The sequence below is a fragment of the Hippocampus guttulatus genome, chromosome 9 (genome assembly GCF_054856545.1).
Source record: "Hippocampus guttulatus isolate MCC_2025c chromosome 9, RoL_Hgut_1.0, whole genome shotgun sequence".
NCBI lineage: Eukaryota > Metazoa > Chordata > Actinopteri > Syngnathiformes > Syngnathidae > Hippocampus > Hippocampus guttulatus.
In genome coordinates this window covers 3,189,079-3,211,226 of record NC_141269.1, presented here as the reverse complement: position 1 = coordinate 3,211,226, position 22,148 = coordinate 3,189,079, and the positions used below count along the sequence as shown (strand labels likewise).

At 43.3% G+C, this 22,148-nt stretch overlaps 1 protein-coding gene across 7 annotated transcripts in view; it reads right to left on the bottom strand.

Moving 5' to 3' along the window:
* The window catches only part of lrba (LPS-responsive vesicle trafficking, beach and anchor containing), a 175,606-nt gene that overhangs the window by 39,737 nt on the left and 113,721 nt on the right, over positions 1-22,148 (bottom strand). For all 7 annotated transcript variants that reach the window (XM_086119001.1, XM_086119003.1, XM_086119004.1 and 4 more), the window contains 7 exons: positions 14,660-14,777; positions 14,006-14,108; positions 12,320-12,435; positions 12,131-12,243; positions 6,441-6,581; positions 4,347-4,466; positions 563-715 (listed from right to left, as the gene is read on the bottom strand). In XM_086119001.1, coding sequence (XP_085975127.1) covers positions 563-715; positions 4,347-4,466; positions 6,441-6,581; positions 12,131-12,243; positions 12,320-12,435; positions 14,006-14,108; positions 14,660-14,777 — 864 coding nt within the window. The remainder of the gene's footprint in view (positions 1-562; positions 716-4,346; positions 4,467-6,440; positions 6,582-12,130; positions 12,244-12,319; positions 12,436-14,005; positions 14,109-14,659; positions 14,778-22,148) is intronic.

Here is a 22,148-nt window from a genome sequence, read left to right as displayed (position 1 = left end):
CCTTTCAGAAACGTGAAAAGAACGCCACAGTTGAGCAGTCAGTGTTTGGACAGGCTTATCGCCATCAAGGCTGTCTGTCTCCAAAGGATGCAGCCAATTTGGAATATACTGTAAGGACCTGAAACTACATGACCGGGAACATACAGCCTAACAAAAAAAGAAATAAAAATTGAAAGAACCCCAATCCTGAAAATAAAAAGGATATTTCTATAAATATGATGTATTCTATAAATTATTTGTATTTTAAATATGAAAGCACTTTTGGGCCTAGAGGCGTAGAAAAATACAACACAAAAGGCATGCAGATGGACCCACAAAAAAAAAGAAAAAAAAAAAAGACATGATGCATGATTAATGATCGGGGTCTGGTCATATTAAGCGCTTGGTTAGCAGGTCCCAGTGGCCACAGTCATTCAAAAGGCTGAAACGCCCGCTCAGAGATGGCCAGAATGTACACCGTCAGGAAATAACAATGTCATTTTGAGTTACCAGCGAATTCATTCTAATTATGTTCCTGGGCGCAAAGGAAACCTTTTGTCGGAAAGCGAGCGGCGAGGCTTACCTGCCGATTGATTCGCACAAACTCCTCCGGGGTCTTGGCCCAGGGGGGCAGCTCCACGTCCGAGACCGCCGTGCCGTCTTCCATCACTCCCAGGTTGTACGTGTTGGCGTTGACAAACATCTCAGGGAGGTAGTAGAACTCCGGAATCAGCTCCTGCACCGTGAACAAAACAATTGCGATCTTAGAACAACACCAAGTTTGAGCTGGGAACATTCTAGACTAAGACGTGGATTTCTTGAGTCTTTTTTGTGGGTTTCTCTCATGATAGACATGCCTACCAAATTTGAATGTTGCCAAAGAAAATTGGCCCGAGAGGCTGACTATTCCCTGACGAACGTTTCCGTTGAAACAACTTCAAAATGTTCAAGGTCCACTCTGCCATGCTCGGCTCAGAAACAATGACGAAAATTAAAATCCTTCGCCAGTCGTCATAACCCATCTGTCTTTTAAATATATAACGATCAAATGTGGTGGAAATCGGGCAAAATTTACAAGATCCCCTGGAAGTTGATCCAAAAATGTTCGCTTCAAATCAAAACGGCAGACTTCCTCTTATTTGTCCTTCGGAATTTTTTGGTGGGTCTCCTCATGACGGCAGAGTATGACGGCTTTATTTGCCTGTCTCAACCAACACAACATATTCTCCGCACGTACGACGGCGAGACGCGATCCGGTTATGACAGCGAAGACGCGAGCCCTTCCCCAACGCTAACAAAGCGGAACTTGTAGCATAATGAGCGTAAACAAGTGCAGACAAAGCTGCCCTCGGGGTTCCCAGCGCGTGTTATTGTTAGAGACCATGCTTCTCCAATTAAGGCGCCGCGAAAGAACCACAATGCCTCATTGCTTGGCCCCCGACGTGTAAACAACTGCGATGATTAAGGTGGAAGTTATACAGAACCATGCGGTGAACTGTGGACATTAAAAAAGATTACATTTCGTCTTTACTTTTTTTGGGCTGCTTTTCATGCTACGCCAAGACACGGTAAGTCATTTTTGAGAAAAAAAAAAGGGATACAAATAGTCAGAATATCAAAATTGGAATCTTCTTTGATGCTACTTATTTTTTGGTAAAATTAATGGAGTGGGACAGAATATCAATTACGTTTCACTTTTTGACTGGTCATCTACTTGAAATAGCTAGGCCAAGTTTGGTGCTATGCATTTTGGACGAACAAACCCAAGACAACTCAACTCAAATGTATTTAGAAAGCACTTGGAGACAAATCCATTGAGCTTCAGAATGGCTTATTTTCCAGGCAGTTTTCACATTAGTTGCACTTTAAATAATGATAATATCCACAACCCAAAATCTGAAACACTTTGACGGCAAAAAAAAAAAAAAAAAGAATTTAACAGTTTTCCAGGGATTTCAGCTATTGAGCAACTATTTTTAAATAATAAACTCTGGGTTGGTACTTTTTGGTTTTTATTTTTAGGCTTTCTTTTACACTGTCAACACAAGTAAAAGTGCAACTTTCATCTTTTCTCAGCTTACAACACCACCAAATTGTTTTTCAGGCTTAAGGACGTTCTCTGTGTATCATGTTGGTTACACCTCTCACTAAACTCAGTCAACGGCATCCATTACAGGCAAAACCATGCACATATCTGCTAATAAAAGCTCAAACGTTAATCTCTTATGTTTTACGAACCCAAATGTTTGAAATGGGGAAGACCTCACCGTTCCAATACCTTTGGGGGCGAGTGTATAAAAGGGGCAATGAGATCTCCAAGCAACACAGACAAATGTCGATGTAGACACAAGGGCTCTAAAAACAACACGGCGCTTCCCCTCACTTGTGAAATGTCTTCACTGCGCAAAAAGATGACCTCCGACTTAAAAAAAAAAAAGACCCCACTCTTAACGAGACCCCGGGCTCATGGGGGTTCAGCGGCTGCTGTAAAAGCGGGCAGACACACACACACGCACACACACACACACACAAAGTACGCTGACGAAATACACACAGAGCAGCAAAAGCTGGAGGGCTCCACTCGAAGCCGCCTCGCATGCAGCATAATGTGCAGTGGCCCCTTTCCTTGGCCTGGTCAGAGGCCAGCCCCTCTGATCCCCAATCCTGTCCTGTCATGGGTCACTGCCCCAACCCCCCCCCCCCCACCCCCATCCCCTCTGCATTTCCACTGTTGCTACTTAGAACCTCTGCAGGTTTCTCTGATGCCTTTAGGCTGAGGCTAGGGGTCAAGGGATTGGGGGGTCACGCTAGCGTCACCCAGGCTAGAGACACATTGAATCTGGGTGTTGTAGCCTATTATCACCCCTTCGCCCTCACTCTTTGTTTTTGTTTTTTTGTTTTTTTTTTTAAGTAGAAATAACACGCTGGGGCTTTTTGCCCTCTGGAAGGGACGATGGGCTTCCATGAATGGCTCTAATGCTAAAGCTAAATGGTATACTTGCCATGCTAAATTGAAATGTCTCTTCGCTAATTCCTCCTTTGCGTTGGGAGTGAGTGTGTGTGTCCGAGTGGAAAAAGTCGACAGACGTGTATAGAAAATGTATGGAGTGGGGGGAGAAATGGTGCGGTCCAGAGTTCCTCGTTTTGAGGTGATGTTTAGTCTCGGTAGACCGATCCTGGTTAAGTTGAAGGTGCGTAATTTTGGAGGGGTACTTAGTTTTTGTTTTCATCTGAAAAATGGCCAAAGTATTTTGTTTCAGGTTTTGTTTCAAAAGAACCCCCCCGCCCCTCCCAAACTTATCAGGAGATTTTTTTTGTTTTTGTTTGCATCTGAAGAAAACATGCTCAGTGTTTCATGTGACAGATATTAAAAAAAATTATATGAACGTCATTAGGCAGAGAAGATTTAGCGTTTTTTTTAATCGAAAAACAGTAAAAATATATTTGTTCAGGTTTTACCTAAAACGAAAAAAAAAAAAGATTTGGAGATAGCAGATTTTGATCGGACGATATTCCAATGTTGTGATGCGGTCCAGATCCGCTCCTTATGTTCATGTGACGTTTAAGCCCTCTTGGTCTGATCCGCCTTGACGGGTCTGGACACAGGGACACAACGACCGCTTTCGCAATCAAGCGCCGGCCAACTACGCTGTAACACGATCCACATGTTTTATCTGTGGGGTGAAGGAGGGAGAGGGGCGGTGGGTACCGGCGCGCAATCAAGCGGCAAAACCCCGCGACACCCCACCAGCGCCCCGATTCGGTGACCCGGTGCCAAGAGACCCTGAGCTGGAAGCGTTGCTTTGACATTGAATGTCGGACTGTAAATGTTTTAGAGGAACAGTTAAAAGTGAGCAAGGACTAACTTGGGCTGTTTTGGGGGGCAGGGGGGGGGAAAGGGGGGGCACATCCAACAGTGCAACTGAGATTTCGAGGGGGGGGGGGTCCAGGTTATGGGCTGGCTGAATGGGAGACAGATGAGGATTAGTCTCCGGCTTTGATCACAAGACCGGGAAGCTTTCATTGCCACGGGATTGTAATTGCTCGTGACTGGCCATCGCCAGTGCCTTTTTCCACTGCCGCTCTTCCTTGTCTATCGGAATATTCCACGGCCTTACTCATAGTTTACAGCGGAACGTCCCTCAGCTCCTACACTTGAGAGTCAATCACACTGTAGGTGGAACAACACGTCATAAAATCTGGGAGCGAGCGTATCTCAAGACAGTCTAAAAAAAAAAAAAAAAAAAAAAGCTCTGATGACACAAAAAGTCCCGAGATATGTTTCTTGTCACCTTTTTTTCAAAAACGGTCACCAGAGCGGTCGGCAAAGTGCCAACACCGAGTGATTATTTTTTTTCGAACCGTACCTTGACATCCGACGTGTCTCTCTGGCAGTTCCTCCAGGCGCGGGACACCGATGAGAAAGTGCGGTCGGCGTGGTCAAACTTGCCTCCTTGGAGGTTGAGGAAAAACGTGGTAAAGGGCTCCTGCGTGTCACCAAGAAAAAAAAGGAGCGCTGAGAGTTCATGCTGTATGGAATCAAATCGAAAGCGTATTATATGATAATAATGTAGTGAAGTTTCAAAACTGTCAGGTGAGATGTCGTGTAGTCGAGCTGATTTTATACTAACCCTGCAATTTGACAAAAACGTTTCTTACTAGATTTCCACCAGATTTTAATGCTGCTTAATCAATGTGATAGCTGCAACAGGTTTCAAAAAAGGCTGTGACAGGTGGCCAAAAAGATTGAAAAAGTTGAGAAATGCTCATCAAACACCTACTTGGAACATCTGTATGAAAAATGTGTGTGTGTGTGTATGCATGTGTGCGTGTATATATATATACACACACACACACACACACACTGTATATAGTACAGCGAGTTTAATACGGCCCGACAGGATGTCAAGCCATAAATCCACTCTTGAAGTTGGCAATTTGGAAAACTGGGGATGGAAAGTGAGACCAAGCTAACTTTAGTTAATCCTGCGTGTTAACTTTAATTAACTTTAATTAATACTTATTGTGTATTTTTTTTAAATCTCACACATAAGGAACACACAAAAATGTTTAAAAACCAAAATGACCACTAAAACAAACAAAAAAATCATCTAAAATGAAGCATTTCCCCAAAATATTTAAATAAATTAACCCCCCACCAAAAAAAAAACTCAAAGTGAAATAAAAATTATAATGAAAATTCCAGCACTATTAGAACTCCGTTTACAAGTCAAAATGGCAATAATATGGCAATTTTTAGAACAATGAGTCATTCGGCTCTCCTATTAATGCGTTCAAGCTTGTTACAAACACAACGGGGGGACGGCAATCCCAGTGTGCCTTTAAATCCAATAAAGCCATGCTCCTGATGCATTTCTAATCATGTATAATCTTGTTAGGACAGATCAATCGTGGTCTCACTGGCCCGACCTCCGAGTGAAATGCCGGCCATACACCTAAACATCAGCGGCGCCTACCACTGTACTAACAAATAATTTATACAATATATGAGAGGGTCATCTGTGGGACATTAATAGGCTTTGGAGAGTTTTAACGTGAGGCTCAAGCAGTAAAGCGGCCTTAGCATAAGCCTGCTAATGATGCTCGTGGATCAATGCGGCAGCTCAACTGGGACTCGCTGACAATGGTGAGCTAGTGGCGCAATAACATACAGAGGGGGGAGAAGGAAAAAAAAAAAGAAAAAAAACTTCGTAGCCTCCCGATCCCTGGGGGGCGCTATGACCAGATTGATGGCACCCACTCAACAGAGAGAATATTGCAGTGTGTACTGAGTCTCTTAAAAACTAATCTCAAGCAGAAGCCAAATTTGATTGCGGTGTGGTGGTCTGCGAGGCCACTCGGATTAGTTATTTTTCATACAGATGATAATGTATATATATTATATAAAATACATACAGACATGCTGAACAACTGGAACATCTACGCTCCAATCATTTCATTTTTTTCACCAAGGATAAAGAATATATGCCAACTTGTATGCGGACTCGAGTCAGTTGATGTTTTGCTACTATTTACATTCAAATATGTTGTTTAAAGGTTCAGAATTACCGCGACATCGATGCGAGTTTCACTATTCTGCATTGTGTGTTCGCGTTAAGCTAGCAGACTTTCATAGGACAAAGTGTATGTGGTTTGTTTAAATACACAATGTGTTATATTCGGCATTACGTTTAATTTTATGACAAACATGAATTGGGAAAAGCAATAAATAGTTGGATACAAGCATTTCATATCTTTCACTAGCTGCTTGTTGTTAAATTTGGTGCCACCATAGCTAGTGCTCATATATTTTTTACTTGCAACTCAAGAAAGAAAAAAAAAAAGCAGGTCATATCTTGGAAAGACTTGAAGGGCGGGCCAATTGTAAGTCGAGGTACATGAATCACATGTTTCAAGCCACGGTATGAATGTGAACTGTACGCTCTGTTAAGTACGCTTACCATGCGCAGTAGCCACATGAGAGTAAAGCTGGAGGTGGAGTAGTGGGTGCCATAGTGGAACTTTGGCACCTGGTCGTCGTCCCACGACTCGTAGCGGTCGGAGAAGAAGGCGGCACGCTTGGGGTTCAGGGCACCGACGGGCTGTGGAGGGATTTCAACATTAGTCTACTTTGTATGAGCATTAACGGCTCATTAATAGCACTTGAGTCACCCTGTATAGTGGAGAAAAAAAAAAAGATGAAGTCATATTAATTTGCCATCAGTCTGAGAATAAGCAGTAGGCCTTTGTCTGGAGGCTGTTATTTAAATCCTCATTTATAGAAATCACTTTCAGGATGCTTCGATTTTTATTAGCCCTCCGCTGGTCACGCCCAGCCCGCCCTTAATCCATCACATCCACACACAAACATAGCGGATCAATGCTAATGGAATGATGGCCTTTTGAGGATGAGGGCCGAGCGGGGTGCGGATCAATGGCATCTCTTTCATATCATAGGCCACCTGTCACTGGTAGACTCACGCCGGACTCGAAGTATTGATTTGTGCTTTGGCTACTGTTGTGTGCTTGGGTAATGGGGCGTGTGTGTCTGTGGTTGTGTGGGTGAACCGCTTGGCGAAAGCGTGTCACTTTTTCTTTTTTTACTCCAAGGGTGGGAATCACAGTCAATATTTGTTCCAACATTGAGGACATGCAAAATTTCCAGAACACAACAATATCAATATTTACCGATACTTTTTCCAGTAAAAAAAAAAACAAAAAACAAAAAAAAAACAGCCAACAAGATTACATTGGGGTATAAAAATAAAGTTTAGATGAAATCCCCCAGATTTTAAGCATAAAATATTAATACAGCAATCCACCAACAATCCAACCATCCATGACATCGACGAGAAAGGAAAGTCCTCATGGACATTAACCACAAAAAGTAATGGAAGAAAGTTGTTATCCTACTACAAAATTGTACTTTTCTTACAAAATTTTACCATAGAAATATAAAAAAAGGCTAATATGATCACTTTTTTTTCCCAGGCGCAAGCAATTTTTTTCTCACACTATATCTTTACGATACTTCGTCCCGATCAGAGTTTGTCATCAAATAGATGACAAAAATGAATCGGCACAACTATACACAGTGATGGCAAATGTACCTGAGTGTGCGTTTGTGTGTGCGCGTGTGTGGTTTTACAGAGTGCCACCGCAGTGCTGTGTAGCTCCGAGTTGACAATGATACACTGTGGATTCCTCGGGGTGGGGGTCCGCCAGGGTAAGGGGTGAGTACACATGGTGAATTATACATCACAGCCATTGCTCTGATTTATAACCCTAATAACAGCCGACTCATTAAAAAAAGAAAAGGCTTGAAGGAGGCATATAAAATAAGAAATAGTGAAAGTGCCACAGTGACATCGCACAAGTGCACGTGCGCGGGCTGGTCTGACATCATTAATGCTGTAAATTATAGCGTAGCGGGGGTTGGGGTGGGATGGGGTAGGGGGGGGGGGGCGCTCTGGTGCGACGTTTACAGTGCATACAGCAGCGAGGTGCTTCACGAGGGGCGGAGAGCCCCCTCCGCAGGCTGCAAATTGGCCCAATAAGTCACCAGGACCGACGAGAGGTTCAGATCAACGAGTTAATAGCACAGTTCTAATTAGACTGGAGAGTTAGCCAAAGGAAGCTAACGCGCCACAGCCATAAGATAAACATCTGCAAATTAGTCTCGGATTAATCCGCAAAAAAAAAAAATGAGTTGAACTAATTAAAAGAAAGAAACGACTCCCAGGAGAGTCCACAATCCAGCGCAGTGGCTAATTTGCAGCCCACTAATTGCTTGTCATTTTATTGAATGTAAAATAACACAGGAAGGATTAGCGGGGTCTTCAAGAAGCTTTAAGAGCTTTTCAAAACCATTTGTATCAAATTTAAGCCTGTGTTTGTCATGTATGAATGAAAAGGAAACAATAACAATAACATGTTACATGCGAAGAATTTTCTTCAAAAGACATGACCTTGTGGAGGCGAGTTATTAGCCAAAAATACAGTGGTACTAGTGTTGGTTTTGTTTTACTCCAAATTGTCCCAAGGTGTGAGTGTGAGCGCAGATGGTTGTTCGTCTGTGTGTGCTCTGCGATTGGCTGGCGACCTGTTCAGGGTGCCCCCCGCCTATTGCCTGAAGACAGCTGGGATAGGCTCTAGCACCCCCATGACCTTTGTGAGGATAAGCAAATTGGGAAATGGATGGATGGATGGATGGATAGTTTTAGTTCTGTTCTTCTCTTTTTGGACGAGTCAGTTTTTAGTCGACTCAAAGTCTGAGCATTTCAGTCATATTAGTCAAACTTGTCCATGACTATTTTATTCTCGTTTTAGTTCATGAAATCTGATGGCGTTTTAGTCCAGTTTAGTGAAAGATAGATGGAAAACTTGCCCAGCTTTGATGAATTTGCGGATGAGGATTGATCAAAAAAACAACGAGAGTACATGATTAAATACTTCAATAAAGTACAACCAAACTCAGTTTTGCTCCAGCTGCCTTTGTAAAAACATAAACTAGCATGCATCTTTCAAGCTAGCATACTTTTTACCATGCCTGCGTCCAATAATGCAAGTGTGCCTTGTGCAAATACAGAAATAGCACGACAGGCACTGCGCCTCTGAATACGGTGCGGCTTACGGTCGTGAAAATACAGATTCTTCAAAACAAAATGGCTGACTTCCTGTTCAATTTGAGGTCTTCTTTCATGTGTCTTGTTATCATAGACATGTCCACTAAATTTGATGTTGATCGGTGAAACTGTCGACACTTTCATGAGAGCGCTAACTGAGTGAGTTTGGGTAGGCTTTTTGTCATTATTTATTTTGGGGCGTTTCGGTTCACAAGTGATAAAGTAAAATGGCTGGCTGATAATTTGGCTATGCCAAGTGCTGTGAGCCATGTATCAGTAAAGGTCTTTGTGTTTATGGCAGCTATTGCAACAGTGGAAATGGTTGTAGGGGAGGCACCCTGGGGGGGATTAACATATGGGTCACGCATGGTTCAAAAATCAATACGCCATTAGCTCATGCGGCTACAAGAGGTCTGTTATGGCACAAGGCTGCGCTCGATAACACCTCGCTACAATGCCATCGCAAAAACAAAACCGAACACAAAATGAGTTCCAGAGTCTGCATATTGAGACTACTACAACGTTATCTCTGAGAAAGGGGAGGGGGCAGCATTTGATGTCAGCTGGAGGTTAGAGTTTATGATAAGAAAGGCCCCGGGGTCACTTCGGCGGTGGAACGTAAATTGCGTGTGGCCTCTTGCGCCGGCGGACGATTATAGTGTGTGACACGACGAAGCATTGCGTTCACGCCACTTTGGCTTCTCAATGTCACGGTGGGAGGGCTTGTCACGTATTTTCGTTTTCTGGACAAGACCGCAGCCGGCATGACGTATGAGGACGGTGAGAAAGATGCCTTAAGTGAGAGGAATTAGGGTGGTCTTGACTGTCTTCAGTGGAGTCTTTTTTTACTGTGAAGCACGTCCGACAAAAATAATGGTACAGTAGCGTAGTAGTCCTAAGTATTATATAAATAAATAAAAATCTTAAAAAAGAATAGCTCGGTGTTCCCTCGCTACTTTGCCTTGCTATTTTTCTTCTACGTTGGACCAGCCCCCACACCCCGCAAAAAAAATCTTTTGGAGGGGGGTATTTGTTAAAAACAAACAAAAAAACCAACAACAAAAACCACCATGAAAATTAGACAGCTTTTGCCATCAGTAGCTCGGTATTTTGTATTTTAAAAATGTGTGTGTGCGTGTGTGAGGGGGTGGGTGGGGGGTCTTAACGGCTTTGAGGCATAAATTGCCCCCCCCCCCCAAATTTAAAAAAAAAAAAAAAGGTCAACCTATTTCGTGGAAATTCACTTGGAACATATTACCCGTGAAAAGTGAGGTAACACGGTAAATTCAATATTAATGTAAGCCACTGTAATGGAATGCAGGATGAATATTACGGATGGATGGTTTTATAGATGGATGGATGGACAGACAGATAAAGAGGCAGGAAGGCAGATGGGTGTACATGGAGATCAACAGATGGACAGATGGAAAAGCCGGCAGACTATTGGATGGATGGATGGCCAGCGAACTAAGCAAAGAGAAGGATGGATGCATAGACGGATGGTTGGATGTCTAGACATATGATAAACCAACAAGCAGTCGGAAAGATGATGGATGGATGGATGAATTGATTTTCCATTTGTTAGACTTGAGCAATGCATAGCGGTACATTTCTTCGATGTTCATGCCTCTGTTTCATTCTGACCAATACGAGTCATTTGAAACCCAAGTCAGCAGGACGGTCATAAAGAAGAAACGAAGGCCCGGCTGAGCTTTGAAATGTCACAACAATAAAACGGCAACGCAGAGGCGCGCACATGATCGTCAGAGCAAATGTGGGGGACGAGGGGGCTTGATTGAGTGGGTGGGGAGGAGGGGGTGTCTTTGTTGGCCTTTTGCACACATTGCAGTCTGCCACGCTCCAGCGAGCGTACACGGATACCACATGTATGTCAACGGCATGAATAAAACGCAAGTCATACACATCTATTACCACTCCACTCGAGTGCTGCGCAGTGGCGTTGTTTTGTCACATTTCAACCTCTGCCGGTGTAATGTGACGCCGCAAAAAGGAATCGCGTGGCTTCCCATCGGGGAAGTGAAGGCTCAAGTAGAAGATGAAGGGAGAGCTCTCCACAGAGGAGCAGATTGAAAGTGAGAACTGGGGCGAGTGCGAAGGGATGAGGCGTCCACTGCTTTTGACAGGCCGACAAGGGAATGATCGCATTTCCGTATGATTTGTTCCATGGTGTTACATGTGTTTTGAATAGAATGCGCCTGTGCCCAAATACCGAGTCGACCTGCTTCTGATTGGGGCTCATTTGGATCAATTTTCTGGTCCCCGTCAAACCAAGATGGCGGCCTTCCTGTTCAAACCTGGCCATGGGTTCTTGACACTCTTTTGTGCGTTCTGTTCTGATAAACACACGCACCAAATTTTGTGTCTGTAAGTGAAAATGGTGATGGGGGCGATTTCTTTTTTTCTTTTTCACATCGTAAACGTGTCGACAATACTTGCTCCTGACCGTGGGCTCACTTGGGCGGATTCCCCATGACACGGGTGTCGAACTCAAGGCACGGGGGCCAGGTCTGGCCCGCCATATCATTTTGTGTGGCCCGCGAGAGCAAATCAAGTATGTCAACTTTTCCATGATGCTCGCCAAAGTCTGAACCAAAATTTTAAACGGCCAGACGCAATCCATCACTACATAGAGATGGTGCAAGTATGATCTCATTTCGTACTTCTTACATTAACGTAAACAATGGTTGAACTAACCACTTTGTTGTGAACTGTATATGTAATAAGTGGCGGTGATCAAACAGTGATACGGTTTCACAAAATTCATAACGGCCACCTCAGGGAAACTACAACGAGGCCCACTACAAAAATGAGTTTGACACCCTCGCCCTGTCAGATGTTTGTGAAAGTACGAGCCCCGGAATTTGCCACAAAATGGATGCTTCTAACCAGAATGGATGGTTTTCTGTTTCTATTCAGCCGTGGATCCTTAATACTTTTGTCCAACAAATCTTCTGTCTTTAAATGATCGTCTCCTTTCAGCTTTACACGCCAGTGTCTGGTCTTACCTTGGACAGATCTCGAAAGTTGCTGGGCAGAGTCAGGTCCAGTTGTTCCGCTTCGTAGTTGGTGATGATCCAAGGGAAGACGGGGTACTGATTCAAGTCGTTGTAGGTCCGGCCTGGCGGTAGAGAAGAGAGGTGAGGACGCGACGTGTGACAAAAGAAGAAGCGGAACGTGGCGAAACGGGCCCTCACCGGAGATTGTGTTGAGGAAGATGAGGTACTCGAAGTTGGAGATCTCGCGACGTTGCCAACGTTGACTCATGTTGGAGGCCTTGAAAAGCTGCTTTGGGGTGGCCAGGGAAATACGCCTAAAAACAACGCTTTGTTATTGTACGGCTGGGAAAACAAAAATGGAAATTCTTACCATGGTAAAAGCTAAGCATGCTCACGGAGAATTCTCATAAAGTTAATTCTGGAATATCTACAGTGCGGAAAACGATTGAGACAGTGTTATCCGATCGCTCCAATATAGTGACACAGAATACTCACATACAATTTTTAATTCACGGCGCGCTAAAGAACAAAACACAGTGGGGGCGGGGGGACCCTAACAGGCCTTTGAGTTCTACTTGACTCTTACGACAACTGCCATCGTGTGGAAAAATATGCAGAGCTTCACTCATTAAGATAAATATGCAATTGGCCTGAAGGCGCACCCTCGCTCATTCACACTCACACTCACACACACACACACACACACACACACACACACACACACACACACACACACACACACACACACACTTACCGTGTGCTACATGTGGTGGCACAAAAACAAATGAGTCCCAATCCAATTAAAACAAAGGGGAATGATGGAATAAATCACTGTCAGGGCGCTGATTGCTGTCATTAGGGTTCTTAAAAGTGAAAATATGAACCCGCTTACACCACAAGACCTTTTTTCGACATTAAAATCAAGGAATCATCGACATTAAAAGCTTTTTTTGTTTGTTTTTGTTACCTCATTGTGGATAAATGTTTGCATTCTGCTAAGCAGCTGATGAAAAGGAGAAGAGTGAGTCGAGAATATATCGCAACTAACATTGCGCATGTGAATGTGCATTGTTGGCTAGGTGAGCTGCTGTCGAAGGTCAATGAGGCAAAGTGACCCTGCTCGGTCTGCAAACTAACCTGATTAATGGACCTGAACACACACACACACACTCCTACCATGACCACACTCAGTCATCACCCGATGCACTCTTGTTCATTGAATAATTACACAGCGTGAAGGTATTAATTACTTTTTTTTTCCTATCGCTGCATTTTTTTCCCCTGCACAAGATGTTGTGGTTCAAAAAAGATAACATGCAAATAACATATAAAGTAAAAAGGACACTGAATGGTTTCATTTGGTGTAAAATGTTTGGCCTCATTCAATATTGTGATACTTTCCACAAAACAACTTATCAGTATTGTACATATTGTGTAAATATTAGTCATGATATTATGATCCATTCAACCATCCATTTTCTGAACTGCTTTATCCTCACACGGGTCGCGGGGGGGGGTCTATCCCAGTCGTCTTCGGGCAGTAGGCGGGGGTGGGGGACACCCTGAACCGGTTGCCAGCAAATCGCAGGGCACACACTGTCGAACGACCATCAACGCTCACACTCACACTGAAGGACAATTTGGAGTGCTCAATCAGCCTGCCATGCAAGTTTTTGGAATGTGGGAGGACACCGGAGTACCCGGAGAAAACCCACGCAGACGGGGAGAACATACAAACTCCACACAGGGAGGCTGGGGCTGGAATCGAACCCTGCACCTCTGCAGCTGACCACTCGACCACTGAGCCGCCTTATATTATGAGTTTTTTTGTTTCATTGAATATTGAAAGACTGGAAAATCAATACGCATAAATGTGCGTCTAACCTGGTCTGTGGGAGGCCAAAGTTGGTGCCGAGGCCCACGCGGGGAAGACTGTGGACCACCTTCTTGACGGTGGCGGCATCGGGGAAGTTGAACATGACAGCAGCTGTGGCATATTTACATTGAATATTCTTCAATTAAATGTTTCCAATGTTGAAATAAATACAGCGATACCTTGACTTGCAAATTCCCCAATTCACATTCCAGCTCACTGAGTCAATTTTTTGTGACCTATGAGTGAGGGTTTTTTTTTTTTTTTTGGTAAAGAAAGAAGCCAATGTCAATTCAGCCTTCCCTGAGCATGCCTCTCATCTGTGGTACCTCGAAACCACGGACTATTACTACAGCTTCACTGCAAAATACATGTTTCATCATCAAAACTCCATTCATTATTGTATGTATTTAAAAAAAACGGTTTCAAATGTGTAATTATTACTGGATTTTTTTTAAAATACAGTATATGCACAGAATATGATAGAGCACTATTATACTTATTGAAACACTTCATTGAAGAAATTGTTGGCAAGTTTCGAGGGCCGGAATGGATTAGCAACATTTCCCTTGGGAAAATTTCAGTTACGAGATTAGAACGATCCGCATGATCACGGTGTCGATCAAACTGTTAAGCCAAGGTACCACCGTATGCCGCCGCCTTACTTCTGTTGGCCATAAAGATCTCCAGGGCGGTGTTCTGCAGGAGGTAACGTCTGGAGAAGATGGCCCGGATCTCTGTAAACAGCCACTTGCCGTGAAGACCTTCCGTGTATGCTAAAATCTACAACAACAAAAAAAACAAACAAACAAAAAGACATTGAAATAAAAGACAGCTTTAAAACAGGCCCAACAATGGAAATAAATATGTTTCAGCAACCCGAGTGTAGTGGGAGGATCACCCCGGTTCGTTTTTCACCTTCCAGCCCAAGCAGCACGATTAATGTGTTTTATTGATCAGCCTCCATAAAAAATAAATAAATAAAAAAAAAGAGATTCCTTTAGTGCTAAAATGGCGGCTATTTAGCACGTTGAAAGATGATTTATTGTGGGTGGTGCTGGTTGGAGCCTTCTTGTGAGAAGAGGAACACCTCGTTAGCACACCAATGTGGGGCTGACGGAAATAAGAAAGTAGTGGAAACAGCTCCCCACAAAAAATGGCCCATCAACGGCATTTTCGGCATCTTCGTATGCCGAAAATGGACCGAAAGACTTTTTGTCACCAAAACAACTCATCTGAAAATGAATATTGTGATGACGCAAGAAACAAACTTGCAGTTAGAAGAGCTGCTGCATGCCGCTGCTGCTTCTTCTTCTACGCTCGCCCGCGAGACTAATCCACATTTAATTGAACTCCAGAGACTTTGAAGTGAGTCTCTCGTATTCCTCGGAGAGAAGGCCCAAGCGGTGGTTGTCCTCAGCTGGTCCCCTCCGCAGGCCTTCTAATGAGCTCCTTTAAACTCAACAGCCAGCTCGCCTCGGCTCACCAGCGCACATTTGCCTATGTGCGATGAATAATAACAATGTCTCTAGAAGAAGTGCTTCGTGACAGCTAATGCCTCCCACCACTTTTTTTTTTAAACAATCGTAGACAGCTTTAAAGAAAAAAAAAAAGGCCTTGTTAACAAAGCGGCGTTAAGTAGAGGAGTAGCACGTCTAAAGGCAGGAATTAGCAGCAGTGCGGAGGAGGTCAAAGAAGCCATGTTGACAGCCATCAGAAATCGTTACGCTCACACCCGTCGTACGTTGACCTGAACTTCAGTTTCCTTTGAAATGATGGCTAAAACGCCTCAGCAAGGCAGCAGCGGCCGTCATCAAAATGGAGTTAAAATTGTTTCCATGGGAGGAGTCAATTGTTAATCTCAAGATATATTAGCTGCAGTTCAATGAAACATAATGAATGAATGTTTTTTTTTTTCACAACTTAGAGCATTTGCCAGGTGTCAAAAATACATGGCTGTGACATGCTTTTTATTCAACCTTTACATGCAAAAAAAAAAAAAAGAAATCATTATTTAAGCACAGTGTTACTTCAAAGTTTCAGTTTACTATCAGATTAAATAGATATATTTTTAGGAATAAAACCTTTGTCTCTGTGCGACTGTATTTCAATGTTGGTCATGGTCAAAATGACCATTAACGGATGTGGCCCTCATCAGAAGCTAACACTGTTAGCTTTGTCTACCTATGAATCAAACACCACTCAGCGCAACTGCGCTTTTCGTTTAATCCGGGACGGGGGAAACTCAAAATCACATTTTTAGAAGCGCAAAACAAAATATTGACTTAGTTGTTTGATTTCAAACTCGTCTGGGTTGGTCACACCTTGAAGCTCATCGCTAACAAGTGAACAAGCTAGCTAAAAGAAACCCAGTGGCAAACGGATAAGATGAATAACCAAATGAGGAGGTACCAAAATGAAATCTTCAGATGCGCGACAAAAGAGTACTCGGCGAGTAACCTTTCCCCTCCCCGAGGGGATTGCGGCAATCCTCGTCCGTGTCAAAAAGATGCACACAACCGATGGGAGTTCCGGAGATAATAGATGCCACAAAGCGGGAGGCCGACAACTATCATATTTTACCACCATGTGACACTCACACAATCTCAATGTCCCCCTCAAATCATCCTCGCCCCCTCCCCACCGCCGCCGCCACGGTCTTCGTCTTTTTACCTTGCAGATGAAAAAGCGGCGCAAGTGACAAGCGACCTGACAAACTATCGGCGCCGTAATGTGACCACGTCCGGGACAAATGGACACGGTGTGGAGGTTACTGTCCATGCTGGAATGATTGCAGATTCCGAGATAAATAGGAATGCTGCAAGTGGATCAATCATAACAGGATATGCTTTCAGAAGCACCAAAATACCAAAAAGGTTCAGGTCTTGATTAAATCTCCAGTCACGGTGACCCCCCCACCACCACCACCACCATTGGCCATCATATGGATTTTCCTTTCACATTCCAAAACAAAGATGCATAGAACTGCAGTTGCTCCAGCAGAAATTAGTTTTAACAACGTTCAAAAAAACTTAATTCAAAGAAATCATCAATTTTGAGGGTGACTGATGAGGACAAACACGACCAAGCCACCGCCCCAAATGTATTTTGCCCATCTTACAGTTGCAGCGGAACATATATGTTCGATGTTATTATCCGGCAGGCAACATTCATCAGCTCCACAAATCATTCAAAATCCCCAAAAGTGGTAGGCTGGCTCACTTGTTACATTACTAAGAGTTGAATCTATTCATGTTTTTGGAGGACACTCATTTAGATATCCCTCATCCGCATCAAACGAACCGTCAACGGTTCGTTTGGGAGATCAGTGTTGTGGTGGCGACCTAGGTTGAAATCTTTCATGGCCGATAGCGTCTCGAAGCAAACTCGGCAAAAAGCCTTTGTGTTTAAATTTGGTGAACATAAAGCATGATCTAAACCGATATTGTACGCTCTATATTGGTACAGTAATATAGTTTTCGGTCAGATCAGAGTGAACCATGATAAAAGAGCTTTTTAAAAGAAGAAAAGTGAAACGAAGGTCAAAACCAAATCAAGGCGGCACACTTCTATTGACATTTCATTCCGAGAGAAACGGCGTGTGCGCATTCGGGTCGGCTGCAGCAGCAGATCAATTTGAAGGCGTCACGCCGCAGAAAGAAAACAAAGGAACGCTTGATTGCTAAGGTCTGCGCGCCTATTTCAACCTGTTTGTGCGCGTGGCTGCCGCTGCCGCTGCCGCTCATTTCTGCGCCGCTGTCGTTTGTCACTGTCAGAAGCCCAAAAGGCTGGAGAATGAAGAGGGACACGCCGAGAAAGAAAGGGGGCTGCGGAACCAGCGCTCAAATGGAAAAGAAAGCGTGAAGCCTCGACTCTAGCACCTGAGTATGCCGTTTTCCAAACGCACCATCTTGTTAGAAAAGGCGGGTTGAATCTATAATTGGGACATTGATGAACCCGCACGGCATTAGGGAGTAGCTAGGTAACGACCGCGGTGTTTTGCAGCTTTTTGAACGTGGCGTTTTGTTTGAAAACGGTGAGAATATGACAAACTATTGATGGTTCAAAATGTCTGCAACGCAGAAAAACAATGACGTCATGAAAGGATTGAATCTGGCTCGACTTTCATCACAATCGACTACAAAAAAAAAACAAAAAAAAAACCTTTCGGATGCAAACACGCACCAACAATGATCAACGGTGAACTTGAAAACAGATGAGCCGCTGCACTGCCCTCATGAGCGTGTTTTCGGCCTGATAAGATGACGCCGCCGGCAAATGAGTGCAACGATCTGTTTCGTCGCAATGTAAAAAGCCCCCCCCCCAAAAAAAAACGTGAGACAAATTTCTAAAAGTGCGGAATAAATCAGAGCATCTGCGTCTATTCGTGGAGGCGTGGAGGGGGGGGGGGGGGTGAGGTGATTGAAGTTCAATTTGTTGCCTGTTATTAAGTGTTTCCGCATGGCTGCCTCGGTTAAAGGATAATGGATGAGGGATTTATCATTACCTTTTTTGGGTGGAATCAAGAGCTGTGTGCGAGATAAGGTGATGAAATTAATGAGCGGGAGGAAGAGAGGTGATCCATCAACATCAAAACGCAGGCGCAAGAGAGGAGCGAGCGCATGGAACATTCATAAAAGAATACAAACAAACAAAAAAAAAAAAAGTCCCAACGGTGACCTCATCAGCATTGAGGCTCACCAATTGCTTTTCAATCAACCAAACGACGCCTGCTTCACATCCATTCACATTACTAGTACGGCAACAAGATTTTGCTATTCTGATCAGGAACAGTAACGTAGTTTGCGTCTCGTGTAATTAAATAAGCCACCCAAAACATTGAAAAGCCCACAAGTGTATTTATAGAGCACTTTAAATCAAACACCGCTGTAGACAAAGTGCCGTACATGGAGCGGAAAAAAAAAAAATCCCAATTGCAGTCTTGAGGAAAAAAAAATATAGCAATTGAATTCTTTGTTCAAAATCGTTCAGCAGTCTTGTTGTAGCCCACAAGCCGGCAAACCGGGCCCTGTCAGTCGGCTCGTCAGCAAACGAGTTCATCGGACTAACGAGTGAGCAAAAGGCACCTCAACGCCCCCCCCCCCCCCCCCCGCACCAACCCCTGACTCCCTAACAAGGGCGTCTGTTGGCTGTCTGAGCCCGCCGACCAATCGGGACCCTCGTCAGCGTTGACACAAAGCCTCCTCCGGCCCTCTGGAGCCAATTAAGACGGATTTTGCTTTTGAGATTGAGTGATAGGCAGGGGGAGAAAAATAATAATGGAGGCTGGATTCTGGATTGCATAAGCACAAGGATGGCGTCAAAGAGGGACAGAAACCTTTGGGGGAGGTGCGAACGCAAAAACAATGGCGGCTAATAAGTAAAAACTTGCATCCACATGACTTGGCTTTCACACTCGGATGGTCATCCGGCAGCCAGAGTGTTTCCGTCGCTTGAACCGGTAGACCATGACGCAATCACTTACTAGAATGGGGATCTCTGCGCGCTCATTTTGTTGTTTGGGACGTTGCGGATTTTTTTGTTTGTGTTTTTTTAGTTGAGCTGGAAATTGCAAAAACTCAAGCCGTTGTCTCTGCTCCCCCACGCTGTTGCTGCGTCCCCATAATGTGCAAAATCTACGTCCTGCTCAACTGTCCATCAAACATGATCTGGTAAAAAGAGATGCTTGAGAGTCAAAATAACAACACCGAGATGCTGTGTAATTTGTGGCAAGACGTATTTTCATAGTGTAACATAGCTAGCTAGCTCATTGCACGCTGTCATGGTAGTAAATAATTCACAACAGCTATTGATGGAATTAAGATGCTCAGTTCTTACATCGTGGGAGAGAATTGAAAGAGTTATGTTTTTAACAAACTTATATATTATATAATATATAATATTGATCAGTTTTGTTGAATTTTGAAATATACGATTTCCAGTTCTTCTCTTTTGGAATAAAACTAATAAAATAAACAGAAACTCAACAAAAAATCCCAGGTAACCCAATGTGCAGAACAAACAAAAATCTTGTTTGCTTGTTGTTAAAATCACACAACCTTATTGTCCTGTTCTGCAAAAGAAAAGCCAAAGCAAGCAAGCAAAAAAAAAAAAAAAAACATTTAGAACCTGCGAAAGATTTTTGCAACTCAAGTGGGGGGGTTTTTCCGAAGAATTTTTGTCAAGTTAGGTTGTACACAAGCTCATGTTTTACCTCTCTTAATACAAAAAAATCATAAAGCCAAAGAAAAAGCGATCTCTCGCAAGACACCAAGAAAAACTAGAAAGGATTTTGGAGGATATGCAGTTAAAGTACTTGAGTTTTCCCGATTTATTTAACGGAATTCGTCACATGATTATATATATATATATATATATGTTTTTTGTGGGGAGGGGAGGGGTGGCAAGGTCACACATTGTACAACCTTAATTTTGGTCGTTTATGTTTCCACAGTACAACCGAATAAAATCGCGCATCTTTCCTCAAACCACTGCGAGTACAAACACACCACGCTTTCAATTTTTGATGACGACCATTACGACACAACCGTCAAACGTGGTCAAAATCGCCGTTGTTTACCGACGAGTGACAGGACACAATTGTTCCGTCGACATGCTCCTAATTCAGGATGTAATCACCGCTCACGCATAAGAAAGAAAAAGTTCCCCTTCCCCTCGAGGGAAGTCAAACAAACTAGCGGCAGGCAAGAAAAAATAAACCAGAGTAAAAAGGCTGCGGTGGGGTGCGATTTAAGAGGAGAATGAAAGGAAAATAAACAAGCCCAGCATGCAGTCAGCATCGCTCTGAGCTTATGAAGCACACCCTCACCCCCACAAAAAAGAAAGAAAAAAAAAGGCCTCAAAGCATTCAAGTCCCCAATCGCCGAGTCTGAAAAGTCCCCTTTGAACGCGTCTTAGGGGCCACTTAGTCTGAATTTAGCCTATTAAGGATTAAAGCCTCTTTTCAGTGTTTGCTAACAGGTTAGCCTTTTCTGCTGCCATCTCTTCCTCGACTGCTTAGCCTTTGTGAAGAGGCGCAAGAAAAAAAAAAAAAACACTCTCGAGGTTAATTCAAGAAGAAATGACAAAGTGTGCATTAAAAATGATTCTGCCTTTGAGCAAAAGATCAGTGCGAAATGATGCAGACAGGAGACCACTGATTTTGCTTCCAAAATTAACATTTGCCTTTTGAGGGGGGGGGGATATATATACTGTATGTATGTATATATATATATATACCTGTATATATATATATATACTGTACACACACACATAGTATGGAGAATGTCAAAAATAATGTATAATTATAAAATTAAATGGGAGTGGAGTGTGAAAATAAAATGATCCATTATGATTGTAATGTTTTTTTTTGTTCTTCTGCCTCAGTAGGTTTTCTTTTCCATCATGTGCCTTAATTGCTCATTTGTTTCTAGAAAATGTTTTACTTTTCTGTTTTATACATTTTGATTCCCATTTTTGCTGATTTTTTTAAAAAAAAAGTAGATCTTGCTATTTATATTATTTGAAAAGACTGTCATATTTTATTTATTTTTGTTTTATTTGCAGTGGTCATCTCTCTCAATTGCAATTCCATTCTTGCACAAGTGCATGCATGTTTTTAAGTTTCTTTTTGTTTCTTATCCATAACGTGGATACAACACACCCATGTGCTTTGCACTGATATTTTGAAAGTCGATGAGACAGGCCAACCTTCAGAACGCACCGTGGCAAACAGACAGACAGACGGGTTCGGACGGCTGACCGCCTCCTATCGCATTGGCCCCGCTTTGCCATCAATTTGACATTTTTGTGGCTATTTCGTGACGGCTTGGCATCTAAAGCTGCCAGTGCTGGAGTAAATTCTTTCCTAATCCTGCTATTGTGGTGGGTTTAAGTGGGTGCGGGGTGAAAAGGAGACCCCTCTCAGGGAATTCGAGGCTGGGCATCCAAAGCGGGCTTTGAAAGACCAGGCAAAGAATAGGATTTAAATTGATGCTTTGTATATCGTAGATACTGTATATAACACGATGGTAAACTGCCCTGCAGTTGTCGTGCTGAATTCCCCTATAGCGCATGCATTTCACAAGACTTTTTGATAAAACATTCTGTGGACTGACAAAAGTTGAACTTCTTGGAAGGTTCTGTAGCTCCTTA